General features: G+C 31.7%; 1 protein-coding gene and 1 long non-coding RNA gene across 2 annotated transcripts in view; one reads left to right on the forward strand and one right to left on the reverse strand.

Moving 5' to 3' along the window:
- Positions 1–26,713, forward strand: part of LOC149482048 (kin of IRRE-like protein 2) — a 176,819-nt gene that overhangs the window by 111,818 nt on the left and 38,288 nt on the right. The window contains exon 4 of the mRNA XM_089703743.1: positions 13,245–13,441. Within this exon, the coding sequence (XP_089559869.1) occupies positions 13,245–13,441 (197 nt within the window). The remainder of the gene's footprint in view (positions 1–13,244; positions 13,442–26,713) is intronic.
- On the reverse strand, positions 16,862–17,656 carry LOC149482050 (uncharacterized). The gene is made up of 2 exons (XR_016316651.1): positions 17,427–17,656; positions 16,862–17,300 (listed from the first exon to the last, which is right to left on the reverse strand). It is a non-coding gene; the product is annotated as an uncharacterized LOC149482050 (long non-coding RNA).

The following is a 26,713-nucleotide window of genomic DNA, read 5'->3' on the forward strand; positions in this document are numbered from 1 at the left end:
CGTTCGCACGTACTAAAAATAATCAGTTTTATGGCAATGACTACAAACAATTTACGTATGAGTCGAAACAACTTTCGAGACACTCTTTCACGCTTATCTAAAGCTAAAATAAATCGTGTGTGAAAGTCTGATACAGCGTTCAACGTATAAAGTGCCGTCTTGAGATTGAAATGCGTCTTCCAGTCGCGAAAATTGCTTTTGCCGTTTTTGAGTGAATGAAGTTTATAGACTCTGTTTATGGCTTTGACAATGTACGACATACATTTGATTTTGCTTGTTTGCGATAAACAACATTGCGTATAAATAAATATTAATGCTGCGTAAATAGCGAGTGACTTGACTGACTGAAAATACAAATTTCAACAGGATAAGATGATTAAACATCTGTGTTATATTTTAAATTACATTAACCATTCTTACTTCTTACTATTCTAACTTCCACACTAACAAATTTAATGTTAATAGATGATACGTTATGATTTTTAAACGATTTAAATTCGTCTCAAATATTGTAGTCATAACTCATACCATCAGTCAATTTAATTCATAAAGCAATTTATTGGTATGTGACCTTATTATGATAGGTAAGCGTTGAGGAATGTTTGTGGCCAAAGTTATTATACTGATTGATGGAACCCCTTCATAGGAGCTACAAGTGAAAACGGTGCGATAAAACAAATATAAGTGAAGCCAGTTAGCAGAAAATATTTTGAACATCAGCTAGTACTTATATTTTTGTTACAATTTATTTTCTAATAAAACATGAAAAAACAACAGTTAATCTGGGCAGCACACACGTAAAACATTTACCTAACACTCGTTACATCAAATGTTAAAAAAAATAAACTTCACGATAGGCAGATGGAATATAATAAATTTGAATACACGTACGTAAACATAAACGAATTCATCATAATTAATAAAATATTCCGGCACCGAGTCTCAGATAACCCGCATTACACATGTGGGCTATCTAAATTTTACATCAGCTCACAAAAATTCCACTCATTCAGGGCTGCCTCTCGCGACATTTTGTACAACTTTACGAGCGGATTTTTTAATCGCGTAAACCTTATTGTTAGAACCTTTTCTCGTCAAAGGAATACTTGTGAAACTGTAGAAAGATATTCGCTTTGCTTCGTGTGTTACTGGATTTTATGTTTGTATAGTTTGTGTGGAAGATATTTTTATTTCGCAGTGGTATTTTATCATGCTATTCTTGTAAGCTTAATTCTTCTGCCTGTACTAGGAACTCATGAAAATATTTTGATATATAATATTATTATAACAGTAAGTCAATATTTTTTTACATTTCAATCCGATTCTCAGTTTTATTTAAATGTGTACAATAAGACAAAAAAATTATTTAATATTACCCATTTTCACAACCTAGGAATTTATTTTAAGTTAAAATCTATCATAAGTTTAATTGAAAAATCAACATAAAACGAATAAACATGCAAAATAAAATAATAATAAATAGGTAAGTATTTATCTTGTAAAATAAATTCAAACATATTTGCATTTATTTTTCGATCGCACAACCCTGCTCTCCCAAAAGCGCACTGCGACAGTCGCGAAATTGTAATAGTACCTCCGAGTATTCTAAATTGCGTATTATTCTTCCTTTACCTCTGCAAAAACTAAATGTTGTAAAATATGTACTAAAATATTTTATATTCATTCGTATTTCTATGTGATATTCGACTCGAATATAAATTATAATCTGGAATAGCATAAAGTTTTTCCGTGTAGGGAACACGGAAAAAAATTGTACATACACATTCTTGTTTTTTTGTGTATAAACACAGAGAAGTGATCGGTTACAAAACCAATCACTTCTCGAACAGCTTGATAGATTTTATGATATTTTTTTACGTACCTAGATAATATATTCGGTTTGTCAGTCAATCGGCTGTCGTAATCTAGATTTTTACACTTATAATGATGTACTGGCAGAACAATGTTTACGTAGTTTTACAATAAATATCTCACAATTATAATACAACAAAGAGAAAGAAATAGAAAGTACCTATTAATAGTTATGCCGATAACATTAAATCGAAAATTCGTAAACATGATTCTCAGCTATAAAGTGTTGTCGATACAAACTTACTAATGCTTATACGCGAATGAGTAGTACTCAACCCTTCCTCTTCCTGTAGGAAATAACCCTCTTTCAGCCTTTCTATGGCTCTATGCATGTTGGTTTATCTTTTGGTACGTAAATATCATAAACATGAGCAAACATAGTGATAAAACTTGAAAAAAATCGAATTATATAGGTATGTAATTACTTAAATAGGTACCTATTCAACGTTCATGTAAAAGGAACTTGTTGTTTAGTTAGAGAGTTATTTACATATTCAAAGTAAAAATCAATTAATTGGCTTCTTCAATTTACTCTAACAATTCGAAATATTAAATAAATATGATTTGTAGCTAATAATTTCAACACCTACGTTATACGTTATAATTGATAGGGAATAGAGGTCTGTAATTTGAATAAGTTAAGGTAACGATATAATAATTAGACTATATTTATTAATGATGTGAAATTGTAAAGTAATTTAATTCTAGCTCAACCAGCTCCAATTTAAAATCCACTTTTTAATTCTATTCCAGGTCGTATGTATGTTTGTTATTCTTTCACGTAAATACTACTGAACGGATTACATAGAAATTTGGCACACATATAGAGGGTAACTTAGATTAACACATAGGATAGGTATTATCCCGGAAATCGCACGAGAGCGGGTATGCGGGTTTTTCTATAAAAACGCGGGTGAAGCCGCAGGCGGAAGCCTAACAGGAATAATTTTGTAATATTATCTATTGGAATACGTTACAAACATTTATATTATGGTGAAACGATTATACCGTATATAGCCAAAAAGTAAACCTGTCCATACTACACACAATTAATATAATCTCTGTTCACTGGTGAAAGAATTTTTACAATAGGTTAATTAGTTTTTGAGTTTATCTATTACAAACAGTCATACAACTTTACAAACCATCGTATACTGAATGAAATACACATTTTATTGCACTGACTAAAGATCTCACATTGCACTTACAAAACTCGATATTTCTTTCAAATATAAGTGCAGAATTTGCAGTATCTATTCAAGGAACAGCCATAAATACGTTATCATGTGAAAATTGTATCGAAACGAATCGCTAAGATTGGAAACTCCCTACACTCCGGAACTTGGATAATTTACTAGAGATCTTAAAAGTTCACAAGTGTGCGATGAACGTAGATATTGGAAACAAGAGCCATCCGAAGAAGAACAATAAATTTATTATGAAACAAGAATCGTAAAGTGGACGGACAAATTAAATTTTAAAAATTCGAGATGAAAATTGCAGAAAGTTTGCGGTCGGCATAAATATGTAGGTTTTATGAAAGCATCTGCCCTTGTTTTTAAATGGTGATATTATTTTTATGCTGATTAATGCTTAGCTTTATCAGGATGAGAAATGTGTAATCTAAAAGCATAGGATATACCGTGGGCCTAGAAACAGAAATGAAGGATATTATTTATTAAAAAAAAATACGTTGACACACAGTTTTTAAAAGGATTATTAAGGATAAGGATTATTATTATTATTAGGATTATTTATTATTATTGTATTTTTAACCATTTGAGAATTTTTATAATAATATTTGACGTATCACTTTACTATTAATTATAGTGTAATATTGCATCTTATAATGCTCTACCGTCTTAATAAATCTCTTACCAATACAACAATACCTAAATTAATTCAATTAACAAACGCAAACCCAAAATTTCCGCAATTATTAATGCAAATTACATTCCCGTTGGACTTATCAGTCTTATGTTATTTGATTTTGCATAATATCAAGCCGAGGAAATTCTCAGACGGTCTTTAACGAAATGATTAAGGAGTTATGGCCTTCAATCTAACAGAATTCGTTTATTTGTTACTAGCTGCGCTCCGCGGTTTTACACGCGCGTAAATGAGTTTTTCTTTTTAATCTTAACATTCCTGGGGGAGTATCGTTATAAAAAATAGCCTAAGTTATTCCTTTTGACGACAGTTATCTGTCAGTGAAAGTCCTGTCAAAATCGGTCCAGCCGTACCTGAGATTAGCCGGAACAAACAACTAGACAGACAGAAATTGTAAAAAATATACTATTTAGGTATATGTACAGTGTATACATCCATATGTATTTAGTAAAAATCGGTTATTTCAATATTAAAAACAGACGCTCCAATTTTATTATTAGTATAGATAAAGTAAAGACTTTTATCTTACGAGAACAGTATTAGCTTTGTTAATGAACGAATTCTTTGGTTTAATAGCGTAGGAAGTAGGACGTCAAAGGTTATTGATTGAAAACGTACGATAAGATATAGGTATAACCATAGTATAATGGTATAACGGTACGTACACGATTATAAAAAATCTGTCAATAAATCATCTCTGTAATATAATATGATGTAATCTTACTATTAGCGATTAGGGGAGCGGAGGACTGCGGGTAAACCGCGGGCACAGGTTATGATAATTGTTATCAATCAAATATACAAATTTAAATAATAAATGGTTGGTATAAATATGTATCAGACTGAAATTCAGCATTTTCAAAATGTAAAGCTGCTGTCTTCATTTTACTCAATAGGCGTAGTATTTAGATTTCTATGGGCATAGTTAATTTCCTTAAGCCATATTAACAATACTTATAGGTACATTTAAAAGCTTCTATGACATTGATTACATAATCCACATATTATGGTGGATTATATTATTATCTATAATATAAAAATGAATCGCAAAATGTGTTGGTAAGCGCATAACTCGAGAACAGGTGGACCGATTTCGATAATTCTTTTTTTATTATATTCCTTGAAGTACCAGGATGGTTCTTATGTAGAGAAAACGTAAATATGTACCACGGGCGAAGCCGGGGCGGACCGCTAGTAATAAGATAAAAATGAACTAAAAGGTATAGAATAAAGCGTTATTGTATGTTGTAAATTAAAACGGAAAAGTGCTTCATAGAAAACTTGATGTGAAAGGATGGTATAATTTGAGTCAAATTATAAATATTTTATTTCAGTAAATATAATAGTGCAAACAGTATAATAATATTCGAGTTTAATAAATGGAACACTGTTATAAAATATGAAGTTATGTGATAATTAAAGTACGTACCAACCTACAATTAAACATAATCTATGGACAACATATTTTTCTCTTTTTCGTAGTCTTGTTGTTCCAGATTATGATCTTTTTCTTTATCAAATATAAGCAGAATCAGTTCAGTATATTTTCGTGAAAGAACAACAATTAATATCTCCATATATTCATCTCCACATGCATATGACCTATAAAATCGGTGATTTATTTCGGACAAATAATCTCTCCCAGAAATTACAATCACGAATCAGGCTATCAAATAACACTTGCAAATAACAGGAGATATAAAAAGCGAAATAAAAATGAGTGTAACATCAAAGCATCCATTATGGCAAGTATTGTTTCGAGGTAAAGCATTCCACATTTGGCACACAAAAGCGAGTCGGGCGCCAACAATGAAGCGAACGGAAAAACTTTCAGACCACCGTCTTGTCTGCATCTGACCGAATTATTCAACGACACTTAGTAGCTGAGAATTAGTTTTACGGGATTATTACTATACTTTATGTTAGTCGTCGAAAGCCTTTGTGTCTATCATATACGACTTATGATAGACTAGATTTCCGCCCGTGTCTTCGCACGCGTTTCGAATGAAAAGCCCGCATAGTTCCCGTTTCTGTGGGATTTTCGGGATAAAAAGTAGTGTCTTATTCTAGGTCTTCAGCTACCTACATTCATTGTAATCAGTTCAGTACTTTTTACATGAAATTATAACAAACATCCATCCATCCATACCTACTTACAAACTTTCGCATTTATATTATTAGTAGTAATAAGTCAAAGTGGGCAAAGTCGCGGGCGGAAATCTAGTATAATTATATAAAATAGCTTTACAAATTATATCATAATAAATGAACTATTCTTAACTAACGTTTATTTATTGATTTATGGTGTTTAGGTAATATTGAAATAATTCATCGTGTTTAGAGGAAATGAAACGCGATTTATCAGTATTATTTATTATTGAAACAATTCAAGCGACCTTCAACGAATTCATTATTATAAAGTCCTTGACAACGCTGTTGTTGTTGTTTTTCTTTATTTTTATAAAAAAAAAGTTCTTCAAAAACGTAACATGATAAAAAACAGTTTTAAAATCCACATATTCTACGTCACGGACGCTGGATGGAATTAAGATAGGAACTCGATATAAAATATGTTTCGTTCAAAATTTTGAAAGAGAAATGGAGTGAGCTCCAGTTAGTATCAACGAAATAGGTCAATATTGAACTTTATGGAAGCGGGGGAAATAAAAAATCCTCAAAATTTTTTAGAGCACGCTGAAAATTCTTGAACATCGCACGTGTACGGGTTCATTAGAATCATTTATATTTATTAATTTAGTTAATTCAACAAAAATTATAGTAGGTACTGGTAATATTAATAAGTGAAACTTCTATGAGCGCATTGAGAGTTTAATTTCAAGGTCATGGCGATACCGTCACGTCATGGTGTACGCAAAGATTTTGGTATCTTTGAATCTTGCAAAGAATTTTCACTTCTGACACGTGTTCTCGGCACACACGCCCTTTTTTATTTGTGTGTTTTAAGAACTAACGAAATATGGCCTTCAAATCATACTTACAATCAAGCCCACGATAGCATATTAAGCTTCTTTAATTTCAGTAATTATAAAAGCAAACACGTTTCATTATCGAATGATAATAATTGAAATAAAGTATTTATTGTATTGGTTTTTAATTTGACTAATGAGGTACACGTGATACCAATCAACATAATGGATTAAACTTTACGCAAACAGGAAAAAGAAATCTTTAAAATTTTCAGGGCACGCTCCGTTTTTTTCTTAACCCCACGTGTATAAATCAATTAGCGTTATTTAAATAAAAAATATTTTTAATTAAAAGATAGAACCGACTTTGCTTTTATTTTTTGTAACGTGATCTTGAACTCAAACCACTCTTTATATATCTATATCTTCTTAATTAATATATCTTTTTAATCAGATTAAATTTGAATAAAATTGAAGAATGACATGACTTTCTAAACGGAATGTTCAAGCTAACCATGTTGATGAAATCATAATATTAGTTTTATGTTTGATTTGTTATCTTGTTAAATATTTAATAACGTTTGATAGTCATCAAACTACACTTGAACAATAAGGCTAAATTTAATATAGCTTCATAAAAACTTATATTGGGTATTGATAATCTCAAATCATGATGACGATTTAATATTGTGTGTAAATAGGTATTGTAAATTCTAATTATTGTTATTAAATTCAGGAGCCTTATACGTTACCTTTAGACACATCTTTGTATTGAGCTTTTTTTTTATTTTGTGTCCAATAACGAATTCGCATCATTCATTCATACCGATACCAATGCTTATATCGATATCATTACCGGTATATCTACATGATTTTAGTGCATTAGTATTCATTTTAAACGCTATCGGCACATGGCCAGATTATCTAGCTTAAATTGCAGGTTTTCAATCGCGTGCCTCAAAACACTCAACGGCAATGCATTCCCATTTTAGTAACTTCATCAAAATTTAGAATTCATTTTCAGCTTATAAAGCTTAGTTTGAATTTGATTTTGTAGAGTTATTACTGATCATTTTAGGTATTATTAAGCTATGCATAGCTTCTATCGCAGGCCTTGAGCGCGGGGACCGACTCTAGAAATTCCGTAACGAAAAAACCTCACGCTCCCCATTCCACCCCACTCCGACGGGCGGAGGTGTGGCTTGAAGGCATGCTATGCAATAGCTTTACCGCGGCAGTCCCCGAGTGCCACACGTTTTAATTTTTATATGTAGATAAGGTAGATAATATGATATTCTTATTATAAGTAATTTTATTAAAGTGCTTATTATGAGTGCTTTCATCTCTTATTTTAATTAATTCTATATTCTAGTATGTATTTATTTTGGAAATTTGGAACAATATAACTTAATAAAATTTCATGATCACATTTCGTGCGCGACAAGCAAAACTATTCACAGCTTTCTTTCTTAAAAGTTTAATATTATTTGTTTTAGAATTTAATTCCAATACCTACTAAGTATTTTATAATTAACTAGCTGCTCCACGCGGTTTCACCCCCGTGGCTCCACTCCTATTGGTCGTAGCGTGATGATATATAGCCTATAACCTTCTTCGATAAATGGGCTATCTAACACCGAAAGAATTTTTCAAATCGGATCAGTAGTCACCGAGATTAGCGCGTTCAAACAAACAAACAAACTCTTCAGCTTTATAATATAAGTATAGATTCACACAGAGACAGATATATAGACGTTTATGTAATAGTTCTTAAAACCATACCTCTATACCTGCGTATATTCTTTATCAAGGTATACATTCGCAACGTTTTTACTTTTTAGATATAATTTTATAAATACGGATTATAAAAACTATTCGCCAAGGTTTAATAAATAAAAAAACGACTTAAGTTTTCAACTAACAAGCTATACGGCTATAAAACACAATTTATTTTCTGAAATATTGACGTGTATTCAGACAAGAGGTGGTTTCAATAAACTTATTATAAAGAGCTTTGAACGCTCATTGGCAATATAGGTTGCTGTAGGGCTGTCTACAGTTTTAATTAAATTCTTTATAAGAAATAATAGATTATAATGTAGCTGTCAATCAATCTGATAAAAATGTTTATAGGAATTATATGAATCGGATAATAATTTAAGATTATAAATGTTTGGTAATTAAATTTAGTTGCTTTTGATGGAGTTGAAGTTGATTTGGACTCGGTCTGATCCGGAAAAATTTACCTTATCCTTTTTGTGAAAATGTCATTTTAAAGGTTCCAAACTTATGTGCCTTACTAACATAACAAAGTAGGCACAAAACACCTCTTTATCATTCCACAATAAATCTACGTTTTAGTACTAGAAGAAGTGATTCATCAAACGACTGACGTACTGATTCATATCTACGGCTATATTAAACGCTTCAAGACTCGGGGGCAATATATGAAAAACTGAAGTAGCTGGCATATTGCCGAAAGCTTTAGTGCTTCTTTTGGGATATATTTCCTTCTTAGAGTATGTTTTTTTAATAAATAGTTTCGGATTTTCTGTGTAGAAACTCATTATTTCTATTGTAATTGTAATGGTTGACGTTAATTCATTTAGAAATGATTGCAATGCTGACGCAGTTTTTTTATGGGTTCATTATAATAAGTTATTAATTTTTAAGTACTACATTAGTTCAAATTAATTTATTTTTCAATAAAGGTAAGGTCAGTGTATTTAAAAATAATATTACTAGACATAGATACCTTAATATTTTACTCGTACATAATAAACGTCCGTTTCATTTAGTAAATGCAATGTCTAGTTTCAATTCTGTCTTGGCAACATTTTATTTTCTTAGGTATTTTGAGTGCAAATTGACCCCTCGAGACCTCGCAGTTACAATAATAAAATAGTAATGGTAATTCACGTTTAAAATATGACTTGTTGCTAATATCTCAAAGGATTCTAAGAGCTCTACCTCCAAGGAATAGCGGTGTAATTCAATATAACGCATTTGCAAGTTAAATTCCACTTTAAATAAGGGTTTGCTTCGGAAGTTACACCTCCTTTGGAGATATTATTCTATAAAGCATTCAGTTTGTAATTGAATTAAATATATTTTGTCAGAGGCGATACCGAAGTTTTCAAGTCGCTTGTTTGCATAATTGGCGCGAAATACGCGTTTCACTATTGTTTATTTGTATGGAATATGAATAGAATGTTGTAGAAAAACGGTTTGAGTTTTTATAATTCGAATTATTATTCCACTTGTGAGAAAATAGTACCTTTTGAGGACATAATTGTTGTATTTTTTGTACTAATCAGTGATCATTAATAATATGTCTAATATTTTATGTTTTCACAACAATTTTATATATTATCGTAAATGGCAAAAAAATTGCTTCGTTGGACTGGTTAATTTTTAATTTTGAACATTAACGGAACTATTAGCATAGAGGTATATTATAGTTTCTATAACCACCAAAACTCACCTTTAATTTAACACCAAATAACCCTAAAAACCATACATTGCTTTTTCATGCTGCAAGTGGAGTAGTATTGATTCGCAAATAGTTTATATTCGCGGAATGCACTCGCACTGCGGTTAAGCTTACCACATGGAACGCATTCAACGAATAGGTGTTCAACTGTTCAAACATACAATACTGAATATGCAGATTTGGATTAAGTTTAGCATTGATCGAATGCGGTGTAATTTTGGATGCGAGTATAATGGTGCCAGCGACTGTCTATTATGTCTGAGTTTAAAGAGAGAAACCGTTTACCGTGTGAAAATGCCATAAATTTTAAAAATAACTAAATCAGATAGTTTTCTTATTCTCTGAATATATTTGAAAAAAGGTCGTCTTAGTAAGTAGGTATATTGAAGTTACATATTATAATATTTAATCAATAGAGCATGAATGTAATTCGTATTTTGTGCTGATTATTTATACTATATATATATATATATTATGATATATATTATGAGTACGTTTAATGAGATTTATAATTTCTTCTACATATTATTTGGTTCATTTAGCACAGATTCTAATAATGTATTTGACTTAACGCGTTTTTTAGCTAAAGAAGTGAAGACATTTAGCTGAATCACCATCAAGACGTGTAATACCTCAATCTACCCGTGTCCACGCTCGCTTTAAGCATCAGAAAAGAAGGAAGATCGCCTTTTATATATCTCGAATTTCTTTATTTCTATTGTTCAATTTAGAATAAAGTTATATATGCGTTCTACAAAACTGCTATTTAGTATCGTAAAAGTATTTTAAGTCTATACACATTATATTTATAGGTCTAATGACCTATAAAAGAGACCGTATCACTATAATTGGCATAGGTATGCACACATTACACACATGCGAAAAAACAAAGAACCACGGACGTTGCTATTATATTGCGCTATTGTTTACAAAAATCATCAGTATAAATGTAAAATGCACGCTGAGTTATGGAAGGCAGTAAAATCAGTTGGAATCACAGCACTCGTGTCCAACGGTTCAGTGGACGAAGAATTTATAGCCAGCTGGAAATCCTTCTTGAATTATGACGGCTAAGCAATTGTGAGTTGCAAACGAATGGTGCAAAAGCTGTTTCGTCACTTCCCCGGAATGTCCCGAGATTTTTTGCTTCGATGACTTTTCTGAGAGCAAAATGAGACTAGGTGAAAAGGGCTTTTCGATGAGTTTCAATGCAATGGAAAAGCTGCGAAATGTGATATCCAGATAGCAATCATTTTAATGTAATTCTTGAACTAGAACATATGGTTGATGAATAAGCCCTATTACAATTTATAATGTCAAAAGTGCATCGATGAATGGTTGTAATAATTTAGCCACGTAATACATTCAATTTAATTATTTTTATTGGAATAATCTATTGATTAATTTGATTGTATGTTTCGAAAATTTTTGAAACGTAAAAAATTTCATAAGTGCATAACTTGATGAAGAATTTTGCATTAACTCGAATGAAACCATATTACATAGAAATAAAAGAGTACTTCAGAAACAAAGATTTTTATTACAATGGAAGATAGACGGCGCTATGAACCACTATGTTAATTTGTCTGTCTATGTTACCACAAGATATTCGAAAAACGAAAAATATTATGTTCAATTTAAACTTTTATATTTGGCTTCTTTATTCAATACTCATGTGCTATAAAAATAACGAAATTTTAAAGTTTATCCACGATTTTACACTATGTGAAATGTTCTCATATAAAGTTTTATTTTGAAATATCTCGAGCGATTTTATTTTTATGAAACTTTTATATTTTTAGAGAAGTTGGTTTAAAAAATATAAACTCATTTTGCTGATACCTTTAGGCTAGGTTTACCTGTGTATCTAACTACGTAACTACATAGTGGTTTTTAATAGCTTTTTGGTCGTTCAATTCCTATAGTTCATTAAAAGTTGTTTTATTCAAAATAGATTTATACCATACTGATGAGTGGTCAAATTTTATTTTCATTGTTTTGTATGAAAATATATAAATTAATGACTCTTAAAACTGTTTGCTTTATGGTGCTTGATGTTTCTTTATTTATTAGCTGTAAATTACTTAAATTAACCACTAGCACATGTATGACGTATTACTAAAGTTTAATATCTGTAATGCTTTTCCAACTGCTACTTATTATGAATAACCGTATAATTGGTATATGCAATAAATTATTATGTATTGTTTTGCTTAAACAATTCAGTTTCATCACTAATTCAGTTTGTTTAATTTCTTAAATACCTATATTTTTATAATTTTATCTTTGCTTCTTTGTTTTTGATTCAAATTTAATAAAGTTTAAAACATGAAATCTACAAAATTCACAAGTATTACAGAATGAACGTTCAATGATCAATGGTCTCAATGAAACCATGGTTTAGCTATTTTAGACGCGGCATTAGGGTGAACCTAATCATTTGACGGTTCCGCGGTTCCCATAGTTCGGTCAGTTAATGCTTCTATTTCATCTGGATTAATATCATTAATACATAACAGTTTTGATTGTGGCTTTCACAATTTCATATAGATTGGATGGTTTATTGTATTCATTTCGATAGGTTTAAGTTACTATTGTCTTGTTTGAGCTATTGACAGCTCAAACAAGACAATAGTAATATTGAATTGCATTTAATAAAATTATTTCGTTTATTTAAGGGATTTATTTACTAAGTTTTCAATATTATTTGGAGATATACCTACTCACCTATCTACCTACATAAATAGTTATACATTTTTTAATGTAACGCACGTAAGAACTTGGCCGTCTATTTTTACGATATATTATTATACCTAGTATAACACAATTAAGCGTCACAGCACGGCGACAGGTTAGCGCTCTTATTCGCTCTTCCCGCAAAAAATTCTTTTTTCTGACAAGTCACGACTGACGCTGCGCTAAGACGAAGAATGGTGTTATACTACGCAATAAAATACCGCCAAACAGAGCGGAAATGCTCTGACGCACACTAAAAACGCGTTCCATCCATCACCATAAGTATATTTCATAACATTTAGTTCTAACCGATATTTTTGTTACAGCTACGACACACGTGTCCCAGGCCCTACAGGGCACTGGTCAGATGACACGTTCGGAGAGCGAGCGCGATGGGTCGGCCTGCCCACCTCCTCACTGCACGTGCGAGACATACAGTCAAGGGACAGAGCCATCTATAGGTGCAGAGTCGACTTCCAAGTGTCACCTACCAGGAACTATAGAATCGCACTGGATGTTATTGGTAAGTTTAAATTGGCCTGTGATGATTTGAATATTTCATCGCGTAAAGTAGCCTATGACACTTTCTAGCAACTACCGTCGGATAAAAAAAAAATCATATAATAGAATAAAACCGATGCGACGTGAAGGAAAGATAAACAAATAAACAATCAAATTAACACACATTCGCATTTACAATATTAATAAAAATTCAGAAAATAAAAGTATTACTTTAGTATTTGACAAGTACGATAAATAAGAAAGAAAACGATTTATTATTTTAGTTTTACACAAACATATTTCAATTTCGATAAAAAAAGAATAAAAATAAAATACCTGGAAAAAACTCGATTAAGATATTTAGCAGGTAGGTACCTAAATAATAATAATAATAATAATAAAGGGCGTAGGGATGTGACGACCCCATCGCCCACGGTTGGAATATCTGTTGTCGATGTGATAATAGATATTGCACCCGTGCAATCAGTCAACCCGCAGGACACCTTGTGGCGGGGTGTCGGGGAGTAGCGACCCCGCGGGAACCGAGTGCTCCTGGGGGAGGCCCCTGTCTTCATCTCCGGCTCGCCTTCACCGGCCGGTCGGAGTGAAGCCTGACGAGGACAGGACCCCCACCTCTGGCTTGCCTTAACCGGCCGGCCAGAGTGGAGTCGCGAGAGCTTTTAGCTCGAAGGGTGGATGCGAAGCGTAAGTGGCGAGTGGGCACGTGATGCTGGACCCTCAGGGAGCGCGTGATCGTAGTTTAAAGTCCAGGGACGCCTCTCCACCCTTAGCTGCTCACAATATGTTGCCCCCTTGTCGCACTATTGCAGCGACTTATTTCGGGGGCCCATACAGTGAGAGGGCGAGTCACCACCTGCCAACAATTTTTTGCTATATTTTAGTAGAAAGGCAGGTGCCATAGTCTTCCATAGTCCTTAATTCCGGTCCATTAACATCCCATTCCATAGCCCAGTTTATTTTATTTCCTTATCTTGCAATAGTCCTACATTGGCCGCGGACTGCCTAGGGATGTATGTCTATAGTGCAGTCATGGGCAGGCTGCGGCTGGTGTCCCACAACACATTAAAATTCTCGAAAGGGCCTCTGCGTGTTGGATCCGTGTCCCCACGTAAGCCTTCCAAAGATCCGGGTACCGTCCTTCTGGTGGTACCCGAGTATTATGGAACAGAGAAACATAATAATAATAATAAAAATCTTTATTAGCAAGCAGGCCAGGTACATTAAAAATTAACAATCTATGTACTTACAAACTAATTAGGTACTAAAACCTACAAGCTAAAAGGAATGCCGCTCAGCATTTTACAGTGAAAGCATAGACTTTCACTGCAGAGCTGATTTTCAGCGACACCTTATTTATATATCTAATTATAACAAGATTTACTTAATGTTAATATTCAATATAGGTAATAAATAAATAAATAATATAAATATAATAAATATATATATATATATATATATATATATATATTAAATAGTAGTACTTATAAATAAACAATGTATATTTTGTTAAGAGAACAAATATATCAATAAATACAATATAGCCAAAACCAGACAAGTGCGTAGGATTACAAACGAGCAATGAAAAGTTTAAACATGTTTCTGTTTGATTAAAAGGTACGCTGTTAAATGTTTATTAAATGAGAATTTTGATTTCTTATCCCGAATAGGAGGAGGTAAATCATTCCAACAATGGGTTGCTGCCCATTTGTAACTACCTCGAAAAGCGCTTGTACGATACTTAGGAATTATAAGAGGATTCGTTGTTGTTCTTGTAGGATACATATTTGATTGCTCTCTCCATCCAATCTTATCATAAAGATATTTTGGTGATTCCGTTTTGATTATAGAAAACATCATATTAGCCAGATGCAATCTCCTTCTTGCAGCCATTTTTAAAATATTATTTTTATTAAGATAAGGTGTTATGTGACTTCTTTTAGGTATTCCAAAGCAGTATCGTGCACATGCGTTTTGAACTCTCTGAATCATTCGCTCCGTTCTGACCAACAAGCATGGACCATAAACTACATCACAATAATTTAGTTTGGAGAGGATTAAGCTATCAACTAATTTTTTACGGAGTGATACGGATATGAAATTTCGAAACGAATATAATATTTTTAGTCTATAGAAACAGTTTCTCACAACATTATTTAAATGAGTTTCGAACCGGAGCTGTGGGTCAATTGTAAGACCTAAATTGCATGCGACTTTGACACTTTCAATTACACAATTGTTAATAATAATTTGAGGTTTAGCATTAATGATTGATTTTACTTGTTTCCTACTTCCAAGAATAATATATTTAGACTTCAGGGGGTTCAACATAAGAGAATTTTCCTCAGACCATTCTACAATCCTCTGTAACTCTTCGTTTAATTTTTGTACAGCTAACGGTGTGCAACTTGGTTTACAAGATATATAAAGCTGGATATCATCCGCGTACATATGATATCTACAGTAACGGAAACACTTGGTTATATCAGCACTGTAGAGGATGTAGAGCAGGGGTCCTAAAATGGATCCCTGTGGCACACCTCTAAAAACAGCTTGCGGGGAGGATTTTAGCAATGATCCATTTTCAGTACGTATCTCAACAATCTGCGATCTCATAGATAAATACCTACTATGCTAACATAGTCGATATAGCGCTGATTTACAGTAACTACGCAATAAGGGTTGAAATCTAAATCCTAAACTTTAATTAGATATCATGTTGTTAAATTATTTGATTACTAGCAAGGTACTTATCGTTAATCTACCCAAGAAGGTCTTGGTATTGGAAGGAGGACTAAGTAGAAAATTAGGTTTATGCGGTTTAAATAATTTGTAATTCCCAATTTCAAAATAATGTGTGAATTTTTTGATTGAAAATATATTATAGTCGAGTTAACCCGCCAGCACTCGCGCCTCAAGAAATTACATCAGCACTCGCGTGTAGAGCATTTTGCTCACGTTTATGAATGTCAATAAATGCATGTTTTACCAAAAAATATGAATAAAAAAACATTTTATTCAATAAAATACACATTATTTATTCTACAAAATATATATTCAAAGAGTTAACAATATTAATCTTTTTTATTTTAATTGACAATCATAGAAACTAATTTGCCAGTCTTGTAAGGCAGTCTTACGGAAAAAATTCGACAAAAAAAACTTTTCAAAAAAAAAACTTAACTAAATATAAATAACTAATCTTCGTCGTATACGCGAGCTTTACACATATCACATACTGTACGACTATGCTCGGTACATAAAAATTTTTGGCAGTAAATGCAGCTCTTTTTGGTCTTGCGATTTTTGCGTCTTGGGCAAACCGCGCAGATACCATTTGGTTTTTCTTCTTCTGGTAACTCAGATTCTGGTAAAAAAACGATTCAACACTTGCTGAAGAGGATATGAAATATTTTGGAAGGTGCTTCTTCTTTGGATATGTGGCTGTGTTAGTTGAAAAGCTAGTTGTTTCAAGTAGTCTTTGCGCGTGATGATTATACCCGTATTTTCTTTGTAAATGATTTGACTGTTGATTCCGGCTATGTTTAGGATCGTGAAAAATAATCTCAGCGGCCATCTACATGCCACTCTTGCCACAGAATACTCTTCTTTTAGTCGATCCACAACATCAACACCTCCTTTCGGTTTATTATAAAAGGTGATAATTTCTGGTTTCGCGGTAGTTCCAGTTGTTGGATCGATTTGGTCGTCGTTATGAAGTGTACTTATCATAAGAACATTTTTTTATTCTTCTTGTTTGGTACGTAAGATACCAGAACCTTGCTCTTATGAAAACCAAAGATACTACTAGGTTTTGGTCTAAAATAAAATAAAATTTGTTCATCCCTTCGATCACGATCCATCTATAACAGAAATTCATAATAGATTACTATTTCAGTAATGTAAAATCATAATATTACATAAAAGTAGCAGTAAAACAGTCGCTAAGATGAAAAAAAATAAAGTCATGAGTAAAAAAAAGTACTTGCGTCGATACCCGCGCGATGAGCAAAACGCCGCCTGATGGTACACGGCGCAACAAACCACCTCGTCCAAGTGACTGGCGCACACTTTCGAGAAGTGAACTGCATACAGGGGTGGGGGACGGAACAAAACTCAGCTACCAAATGAACGATGTACGTACGAATAATTTTGACAAAATGGCGGATGTTTTAAATTTACTGTGAGCAAAATGCTCATAGCGCGAGTGCTCGCGGGTTAAATACGTAAAATTAATATTTGATATTAACTGATATTATTTCTTCAAATATGAATAGATTTATTGTGCACAATTGCTAATGTAGGTTATATAATCACCATGATGAGTAAATACATTATCATGTACCTACTATAAAATAAATCGAAACATAATATGGAATGCTTTTCGTACATTAAACGCTTATAGGACCTACTTTTTCAAAAAAATCAATTATTCTTATTCTCATTAGTATTCATAACTTATATAGGTCAAAGTTCTTGCGTTAAAAAAATAGAGTAACAAACGCTTCTAAAGAAATCGTGTTTCATGAAACTAGGTGTTCATTGTAACAACGATACAAAACCTTATAAATTCCAACGTGAGAGAACAAAGACGGCGCAACCTTTGAACCTTTATCATCGCCGCAAAAATTCTCAAAACTTCAAGTCTCATACAAAGAGATAAGTCTCAAGTACGAGCTACTAGAATGAATCAGGTTTAGAGTTTAGACACGCATGTTGAACACTTCAGTACAATGTACATAGTAATCATATACGTAGATTAGTAAACGTATAGTCTAGAACTTGGAATAACTAATTCATAGTTAACATGAATTTAATCAGTGTTTGGTTTCAATGCATATTTAAACTGGTTGTGTGTAATTTGGGTAAGGGTTGTTATTTTAATATTTGACCACATCATCAACCATTTAAGACACATGTAACAAGTTTCTTAGTTATTAGGAATGTTGTTCTATTAGATTTAACTTTGATTATAAATTATCCAGTTTAAATTTTAATCCAAGATTACGTGTAAAGTTAAACCATTAAAACAACATACAACTTCAACCTATCCTATGAATTCACGTGCCACGCTTTTCTCGAGAGCCGAAAGACGAAAATACCTCGCAAATGTATGCCGGATAAAGACGCTTTTAAATTCTAATGTCATACCGGAAACAATGTAAATGTTTTCAAAAAGAAATGCGTATAAGTTGTATGATGTCACAAGCAAAGATAAACGTATGTTAGAAGATCTCGTTGTTTTTTCTCGTGTATAAGAAGCGAAAAGGCGTCCAAAGCCTTCTCGATTGCAGTATAACATTTATGTTCTGAGAATTTTAAAATGATGCTTTATGTCGTGAACTGTTGCATATTGTTAAGGGCTTATCAAAGTATTCTGAGCATTTACGATACCATATATTTTTCTATACAATAAAAATCGACGTAGAGAATTACGACAAAGTTCTAAATGATCTGTGGCTTAGAACTTTTCATATTCGTGATTGATCTTATATTGAAAAGGGTAATACGATTGTAATCTATTAAAAGAACGTTCAATTTTTTAAACATGTTTAATGATATATTTGACATACTAATTTAATATAAATCTTAGGATACAGCTTTAATACGGAATAATATTATTTAACAACAGTAAATGCTATGATAAATATAAGCTAGAGTAAATTCCATGGTATGGATAAACAATTGAATCAACTGTCAAAATAATACAATAATATTTGGAGTGGCGTAGATAACAATTATTTGATAGTGTTCTGTCCAATTATTCGAAATCCAATTAGCAATATTTCATTGACTTGTAACTCTTTTGAATTACGATTTCAACCTTATTAAATTACATATGAAATGATTTAAAAAAGTCAAAATTTTACTCTTCCAGACTCACCTTTAATAACATACAAAAATTTGATTTAAATTAATTTGGGAAAATAACAATTATAATACACAACGTAACCCTTTTAGTTTTCATCGTGCTATTTGTTTTTATCATATCAGATCCTTTCCTTTCTAAATCCTATGATTCGAACCTCTATGGTCGAAGTGACTTGATGATTTTATATTTTTACTTTTATTGCTAATTGTAAATAAATTCAAAATTAGTAATAGTTCCTGTGGAACGAGAAATATTTATAAAAAGCAATTAACACGTCTTAATTTTCTTTCCTCAATAATAAAACCTTAGCAATAGCAGTAAGTCTTTAACAAGTGAATAGCAAGCGATAACATAATTTTAACACTATCAAAGTTAAATCAAATAACAGAGCAATCAACAAAATAAAGCCTCATCACAGAAATGAAAGCTTACATTTTTCCTTATAAAAAATAAGCTAAAAACAAGGGAACAGAGACTCGGGTAATCACGATAAAAGAGAAATAGCGATAAAGTTGACCCTTCTTTATCCTGGTATCAACGCGGAAATTTCATACTAAAATAGTGTAAGAGCCAGTAATAAATTGCATTTGATCTGAAAATTGTTTATTGAATGGATACCGATAATGGGTTCGTGCACGCAAGATTTTTTATCGGGAAGTGTATTTATTTATTTAAAAAGCCGACTAGTAATATTATGGAAATTTTTCTTGAAAATCTTAATATTGTACGATTAACCCATTGAGCCCCGAACGGCCCGATCGGTCCACGACACAACAGATTTTCTATTGTGTCTGTGATTCCGGGGCCTGAGTTATTACGATTTCTTGAGTTTTAAATTAATTGTTCTTTAAATATCAGGCTCATGTTGCACTATTGTATCTCTATGTAGTATGTATGTTATTGCTATGGTATATGGATCGTCAGATATCACCATTACAGAGAGTGTTGTTAACCTTTTTTTTATTCAGCAGCTCTTACATTATTCTCTATAGAATGATATCTAGATGATTTAAGTTTTCCCAAGAACAATAAAACGTGGATAGGAAAATTAAAATTTTATTGCGATTGTGCCCAAAGTGTATCGGGCTGTCTCAGATGTATGATAAGACAAACCCTTTCGTATTTTATTATTCAGTTCAAACTTTCGATGATACCCAACTCCGCCGTTAAATTATTTTATAGATATTCTTTTAGTTTTTCCCCTTTATTACTTTTAAACTTTGTGAATAAAACGCCAATGTTTTATTATTAAAATCATTTTTCATAGTATTTTACAGTAGTTTTGACGCCTAACTTTAAGTTTTAATATAATATGGTTCTGCATCTTTACAGTAATAATATGTACCGTGCATTATTTTTACACAAATAATATTCCATATATTATAAACCTTTTTTTTTCTAATTAATAAAATTATAAAACACAACGAAAAATCCAATTAACACATGTTAAACGACTTCATAAATAACCAACACACGTTAAGTCAAAGAGCCAACAAAATAGCTTTAAGCTTAAAACACTATGCAGCGGAACTCGACAAATTTTATCACACTTAACGTGGTGACGTCGTAAATTATACAGCACACAGTTGCAGCTTTGCTGGTATCCAGGCGACGAAAATCCGACCCTCACGCGAGACCGATAACATGCCTTGAACGACAGTGTATCCTACATCGACATTCCGAACCATTTTGTACTTTAAAATTATAACGCCTTTGAGATAGTTGTGTGGAATCCAGGTTGGAGAGGTGAGACGGTGGGAGATGATAATATTATAGCGTTAAATTTTATGCATGCAAGACTAGTAATCACTACATAGTAAGCTTAAATTAATTATCTTTAAAACTACGCAACCGATTTTGTTGCGGTTATTTTTAATAGATAGAGTGATTCAAGAGGAAGGTTTTAGTATATAATTTATGAGGTTTTAGACGAAGCTGACGAATCCGCGGACGGCTATGTAATAAAAAGCTTCACCGTCAAATAAACGCAATTACAGACTGCAGCGTGCGTAACCAAACTTAGTCCTTAGATTATTTTTTTTGATAAATAATAAATAAAAAAGTGATTAAAATGTAGCCTGAATATTCGGTTACTAAATTATATAATGAAAACACATACTATTTACAAATATGGCATCTGAGTTAATAAAGTTTCCCGTGTGCGTAAATATGAGGAAAATAAATTGAGAATCAGTTCCTTTTAAAAGTTTAAAACATGCTTACATATATCATGTTTTAACTGAGAAACTCCAGTCGTTAGTCACTATTAGGAAACTGTTTGCCTTCCTCTTAATTGAGCATATCTATAATTCTTATTTATGTGTGTGGTATTTAATCTCATGGAAATAAGGGATGCTATTGAATAAAACTAGATTTCTGGGATTTTCTTGTTCAAATTGTTTTTGGAAATTATAAAAATGATTATAAGGTATCACAAGAATGTTTATTTTGTGAGAATAAATAACAAGTAAGTTAGTTCTTTATAAAAGAAAGATTGAGGTCCTCTTATTTTGGATAAGTTGCTTGGCAATATTTTACGTTATCTTCGATGAACAGTAAAAAATACGTGTGGCACTCGAGGACTGCCGCGGTAAAGCTATTGCATAGCATCGCATCGCTGTGCCGGTTGGAGTGGGGGGTGTTGGGTTTTTTCGTTACGGAATTTTTACATTCGGTCGCCGCGCTCAAAGTCTGAGATAAGCTTTTATCTCAGACTTTGAGCGCGGCGATATGCAATAGCTTAATAATCGTTGAACAATAATACACATGGGCTGTGACAATATTATATTTTTTTACATAATATTAAAAAAAAACTATACTCCAAATTGTGTAAAATTTAGAAAGGAAATAAACTATTTTTATTTTTTTTTATTTTTATTAAACTTCCACTATACAAATGCAAACAACATAAGTATTAAAAGTATTCAAGAAGCGTCTAAAAAGTCATGAACTCGCCTAACCCCAGTCCTTACAATATTCTCTTTTAATTAAAACAAAAACTTTGTGTTATCATCTCCATTTAAAAAAAGCGTATTCTAAGCCGCCATGATAGCCGACCGTCTGAAACGTACACCCAGAGCCTTATCCCAATGAAATCAACGCTAGGAATTTTACGAGTAATTCCCAAGAAAAACTTTTCTTTTTTGTTTGGACAACAACTTTTTTATTGACGGAAATAAAGAACATTGGACTTTTGTTTGATCTTGTTTTTTGTTACAAGGGATGATTAAAACCTGTTTTGTTTTATAAATGCAAGTTCATTTGTTTCTGTTTTGATAACATCGTCTGACTTTGTGAGAATATAATATTTGGTTCTTGGGGAAACAACGCAATTTTGATTATCACAGACTTTTTGTTGGAAATTTCATGCTCAAAGAAATATGTTCATAATTTCATTGAAAAATTAAGTTTACGAAGGATTTTCACTGAATTCCATTACACGGGAACGTAATCATCTTTTGATTAAGCTGGAAGACTTAAAAAAGTAATAGGTATATTACATTTACCTATTACAGAGTTCCACTTTGATACATTATTTCTTAAATATAAATGCAGACGGTTCCATTTCTTTTAATTAATTTGTACATTACTTTTTTAAATAAAAATGATATCAATTCATGATGTCAATTAAATAGAGATTATGTCGTTTATTTTGTATTCATACCTATATTCAAACTAAGTAATTCTACTATGAATAAAAAATAATATAAATTACCTATGAACTGCGTTTTCTGTATCAAGTCTTAATCGGTAGTAAGAACGTCGAACAAGGGATGAGAGTGCTTTCCGAAATCGAATACAATAAAAACGCAAAAACATTGTAGTCACGTTATGTTAACAAAACTGCGATCAGAATATCTTGCAACATTATCAATATTTAATGCGCCGCAAACACGACACTCGCTCCCACGAGAATCGACTGAAAATTTAAAATAAAAACTCCTTTCACCGCATTTCTAGCAGACATCCGAAACTGCATTTACAGCAAACTGGAGCGCATATAGAATGAAATTTCTGCACCGTTCCATAATATATGAGTTTTAGATATCGAGGCCAGCTTCCACTGTCCTTACAAACCGCGCGGTTACGTTTAAACAGCGTCATAAGGGTTCATTTATTGCTCTCCCGAATTTTATTGGGGTATATATAATGTGGGACAAATGCACACCAAGTCGCGAGTTATGTACATATGTAAATAAAATCTGTGAGTCAGATTTCGGTGAAATGTGGCGAACATTAAATTTGTGATCTCTCCGCCACATTAGGTCTGTTTTGTGATCTTCGTATTATTTATATGTTGTACTACATATTATGATCTTGCCTTTGAAATGTTTGGTTTAAGTAGCTGTTTATTTTTTACATTTTCACGTCCTTTAGGGATGTTATATTTCTGTCATAAAGAGACCTTGATGATGACCTAGATGTAACTAGATCAAGCGAGTTTGAATATTCGTCGTCTTAAAATTATGTTTACTTGTTATTGTGTTGATAGAAGTATCTTTAGATAGTGGAGATTAAGTTATATATTTCATTTTATTATGAAATTATTGGTAAAGCCTAGCTTTCATACATTATTTGAATTCTATTTTTTAAAATTTGAATATAAGTAATACCTATTTAAAACATTCGAAAGTAAAACACAACAACATTAACGTCAAAAATCAAGCCCCAGAACGTAATCAGATTTAAAACTGTTCTTTTCTCATAATTCACTCGTGTAGCGCATGTATCGTTTTAAAATTATTATGGAAATCACGTCGTCGTGCTTTTAAATGAAACTCGAGTAACATTTTTAAAACATACAGAGCCCTTTGAATTCCACTAGTAATATTATCTGGCATTACGACATGCCCTTACAAATGAACTTTTCAAACGTCCGGAATAACAAAATACGACAAATTTGAAACTCGCTGCATCAGATTCAATTTATAGTTGTGCTAACCCAGAACTGGGATCGTATTTACAATAAGCGATTGCACTAGAACTGTAAGTTTGTATCGTTCCATGTGTAATAACTTGTATTGGTGACGGTAATCTCGATTGTTTCTATGCGAGTGTATTGTATGGAAACTGACGGTAGTTGTAGATTTTTTGAATTACCGTTAATTGAGTCATCATGTTTCAGTCTTATTGTAACTAGTAATTGATATATGAGTTGGCACGATACTGTAATTGATAATTTGCGTTTTATATTGTTGAAAATATATTAGTAGATAAGTAGTGAAAATTAAAATTTTCTTACACTGTTGAACTTTCAACATAATATAATAATATCAATTAAATAACATAATATCTATTCATTGCATTGTATTCAAGAAGACATAAAAAGACTTACGTAAATATTGAAATACTATAATTTTTACTATAATTTCAATAAATAAAATATTCCATTTTACTTATTTAAATACTTACAATATTTTTTTCTTTTGAAAATTTTCACTTTCTTATTCTATGATCAGTAATGACTTACATAAAAGTACCTTACCTATGGTACCTTAAATTTTAAATCCAAAAATGGAACTAGATTTCATATCACATAATTATAACACCAAAATTTTAACATCTCCTTTTCGTAACAAGAGTTCATCCTTATTCATACTGAAGTATGATTTACACGTTTTTTAAAAGCATTTCACAATCAATTTGATAAATTGGCGATTCTAAATCCAGACCACTGCAAATAGTAGTCAGGCTGGCAAACTTAGTTTACGTTTACGTCTATCCTAAATCAATTGCTTACACAGTGGTGTTTCGAGTTTTCTTTTAAATGAATTTATTGGATTGGACGTTTAACAATTACTTAAAAGGTTGAATAACATTTTTACAATAGTTTTTAATAAGTTGATAATTATTGTAGAACCACAGAATACATAATAGTAGCTAAGTAGAACCTTGTTTATTCTTAGTACATTTAGTAAGTTTTACTAAGCATTTATTATTTTTATATAGGTTTAAAAAACCTCAAGGAATAGACAAAAGTAAAGTTGACATTTATTAAAAAAAAAATGTTCCTAAAATATATTGTAATCAAACTAATTAATACTCTGCTTGAAGCTCTTTTCACTTATACAAAGTAAAAATACATTATTGAAAAGCTTTTATACAAGGTCACTTAATGTGACCAATAATTACTATTGAGTTTATTTTTATCATACGATAGAGGTTTATTTTTAAAAGGGTGATATTATAGACGCATTTTGAAAAAAATAAATTGAGCGAAATGGTCAAGTATATTATGAAAGTAATGCTTTTGTAATCATTGTTGATTATTTATTTAACGTTTGTTATAGATAGATGTTCTTCAATAAATTTATTTTCTGCGTTAAATTTAAAATCTGCACTTATTTTTACTTATTTTTTGCCTACATTATTATTGAGACTTAAAACAAGAATTAAAAATATTTAAATATCTATTTCGTTCTATAACTACACTATACTTCACCACACCTCACAGTAATTTCGCGACGATATTTAAATAAAAAATACAAACATTTTGAACTACTAAGATCATAACCCTCCTGGAAGAGATCACTCTTTAGTGATAAGGCCGCCCTCTGTGCTAGTTTAGCTATAAGTTTTAGTTTTTAGTAATTTGTATAACTACGTAATAAAGTGTTATAAATAAATAAATAAAATAACCCTAGGACCTATCTTGAACCTTGTCCCTCTTGTATCTGCCACTAGACCAACGTCTTACTACTTAAACGAATTGGTGCTATAGTCTACAGCGTTCTAAGAAAATCGCTTGAACAATTTCCATGGAAAGTATTCTTATCTTCACACCTGTGCTCTATACAATGGGTAACATATCTTTTATGTCAATACATTCATCATTCCCTCACATTTCCATATTGATGAGAGAGAAATTTTACGTAAATAAAGTAGGCAGGTTTTTATATATTATACACGGTTTTTGCATTATAAACCGTTTGCGGAATTAAAAGGACTTACCTATTGTTTGTGATTTTAATTAAGCTAACGGAAATTGGAATATAACGAGAGGCGTATTAATTAAATTCGCTTAAAAATACAGGAGCAATGTAATATTTTAAAAGTGTCTAAACGCTGTTTAATAAGTGATGTTGTATCGTATAAAAATTGTATAAAAACCATCATGAATAAATATCATAAAATGTTATGAAAACATCAAACTAACCGTGAATAGTTGTTTATATAAACAAATTAGATGTGATATTTATTTATATTTAAAATATTTCGTAATTTTATAAGAAACAACTTTCATTTCATCGCAGAACTGAAAATACTTATAAATAGCTGTGTCCCGCGGTTTCAGCCGCATTGCTCCGCTCCTGTCGGTCTTAGCGTGATGATATTATAGCCTATAAGCTTTCCTCGATAAATGGGCTATCTAACACCGAAAGAATTTTTCAAATTGGACTAGTA

This window comes from Colias philodice, chromosome 15, assembly GCF_061535455.1.
Source record: "Colias philodice isolate Cphi_HAF_F1 chromosome 15, ilColPhil1 Martin Lab GWU primary, whole genome shotgun sequence".
Taxonomy (NCBI): domain Eukaryota; kingdom Metazoa; phylum Arthropoda; class Insecta; order Lepidoptera; family Pieridae; genus Colias; species Colias philodice.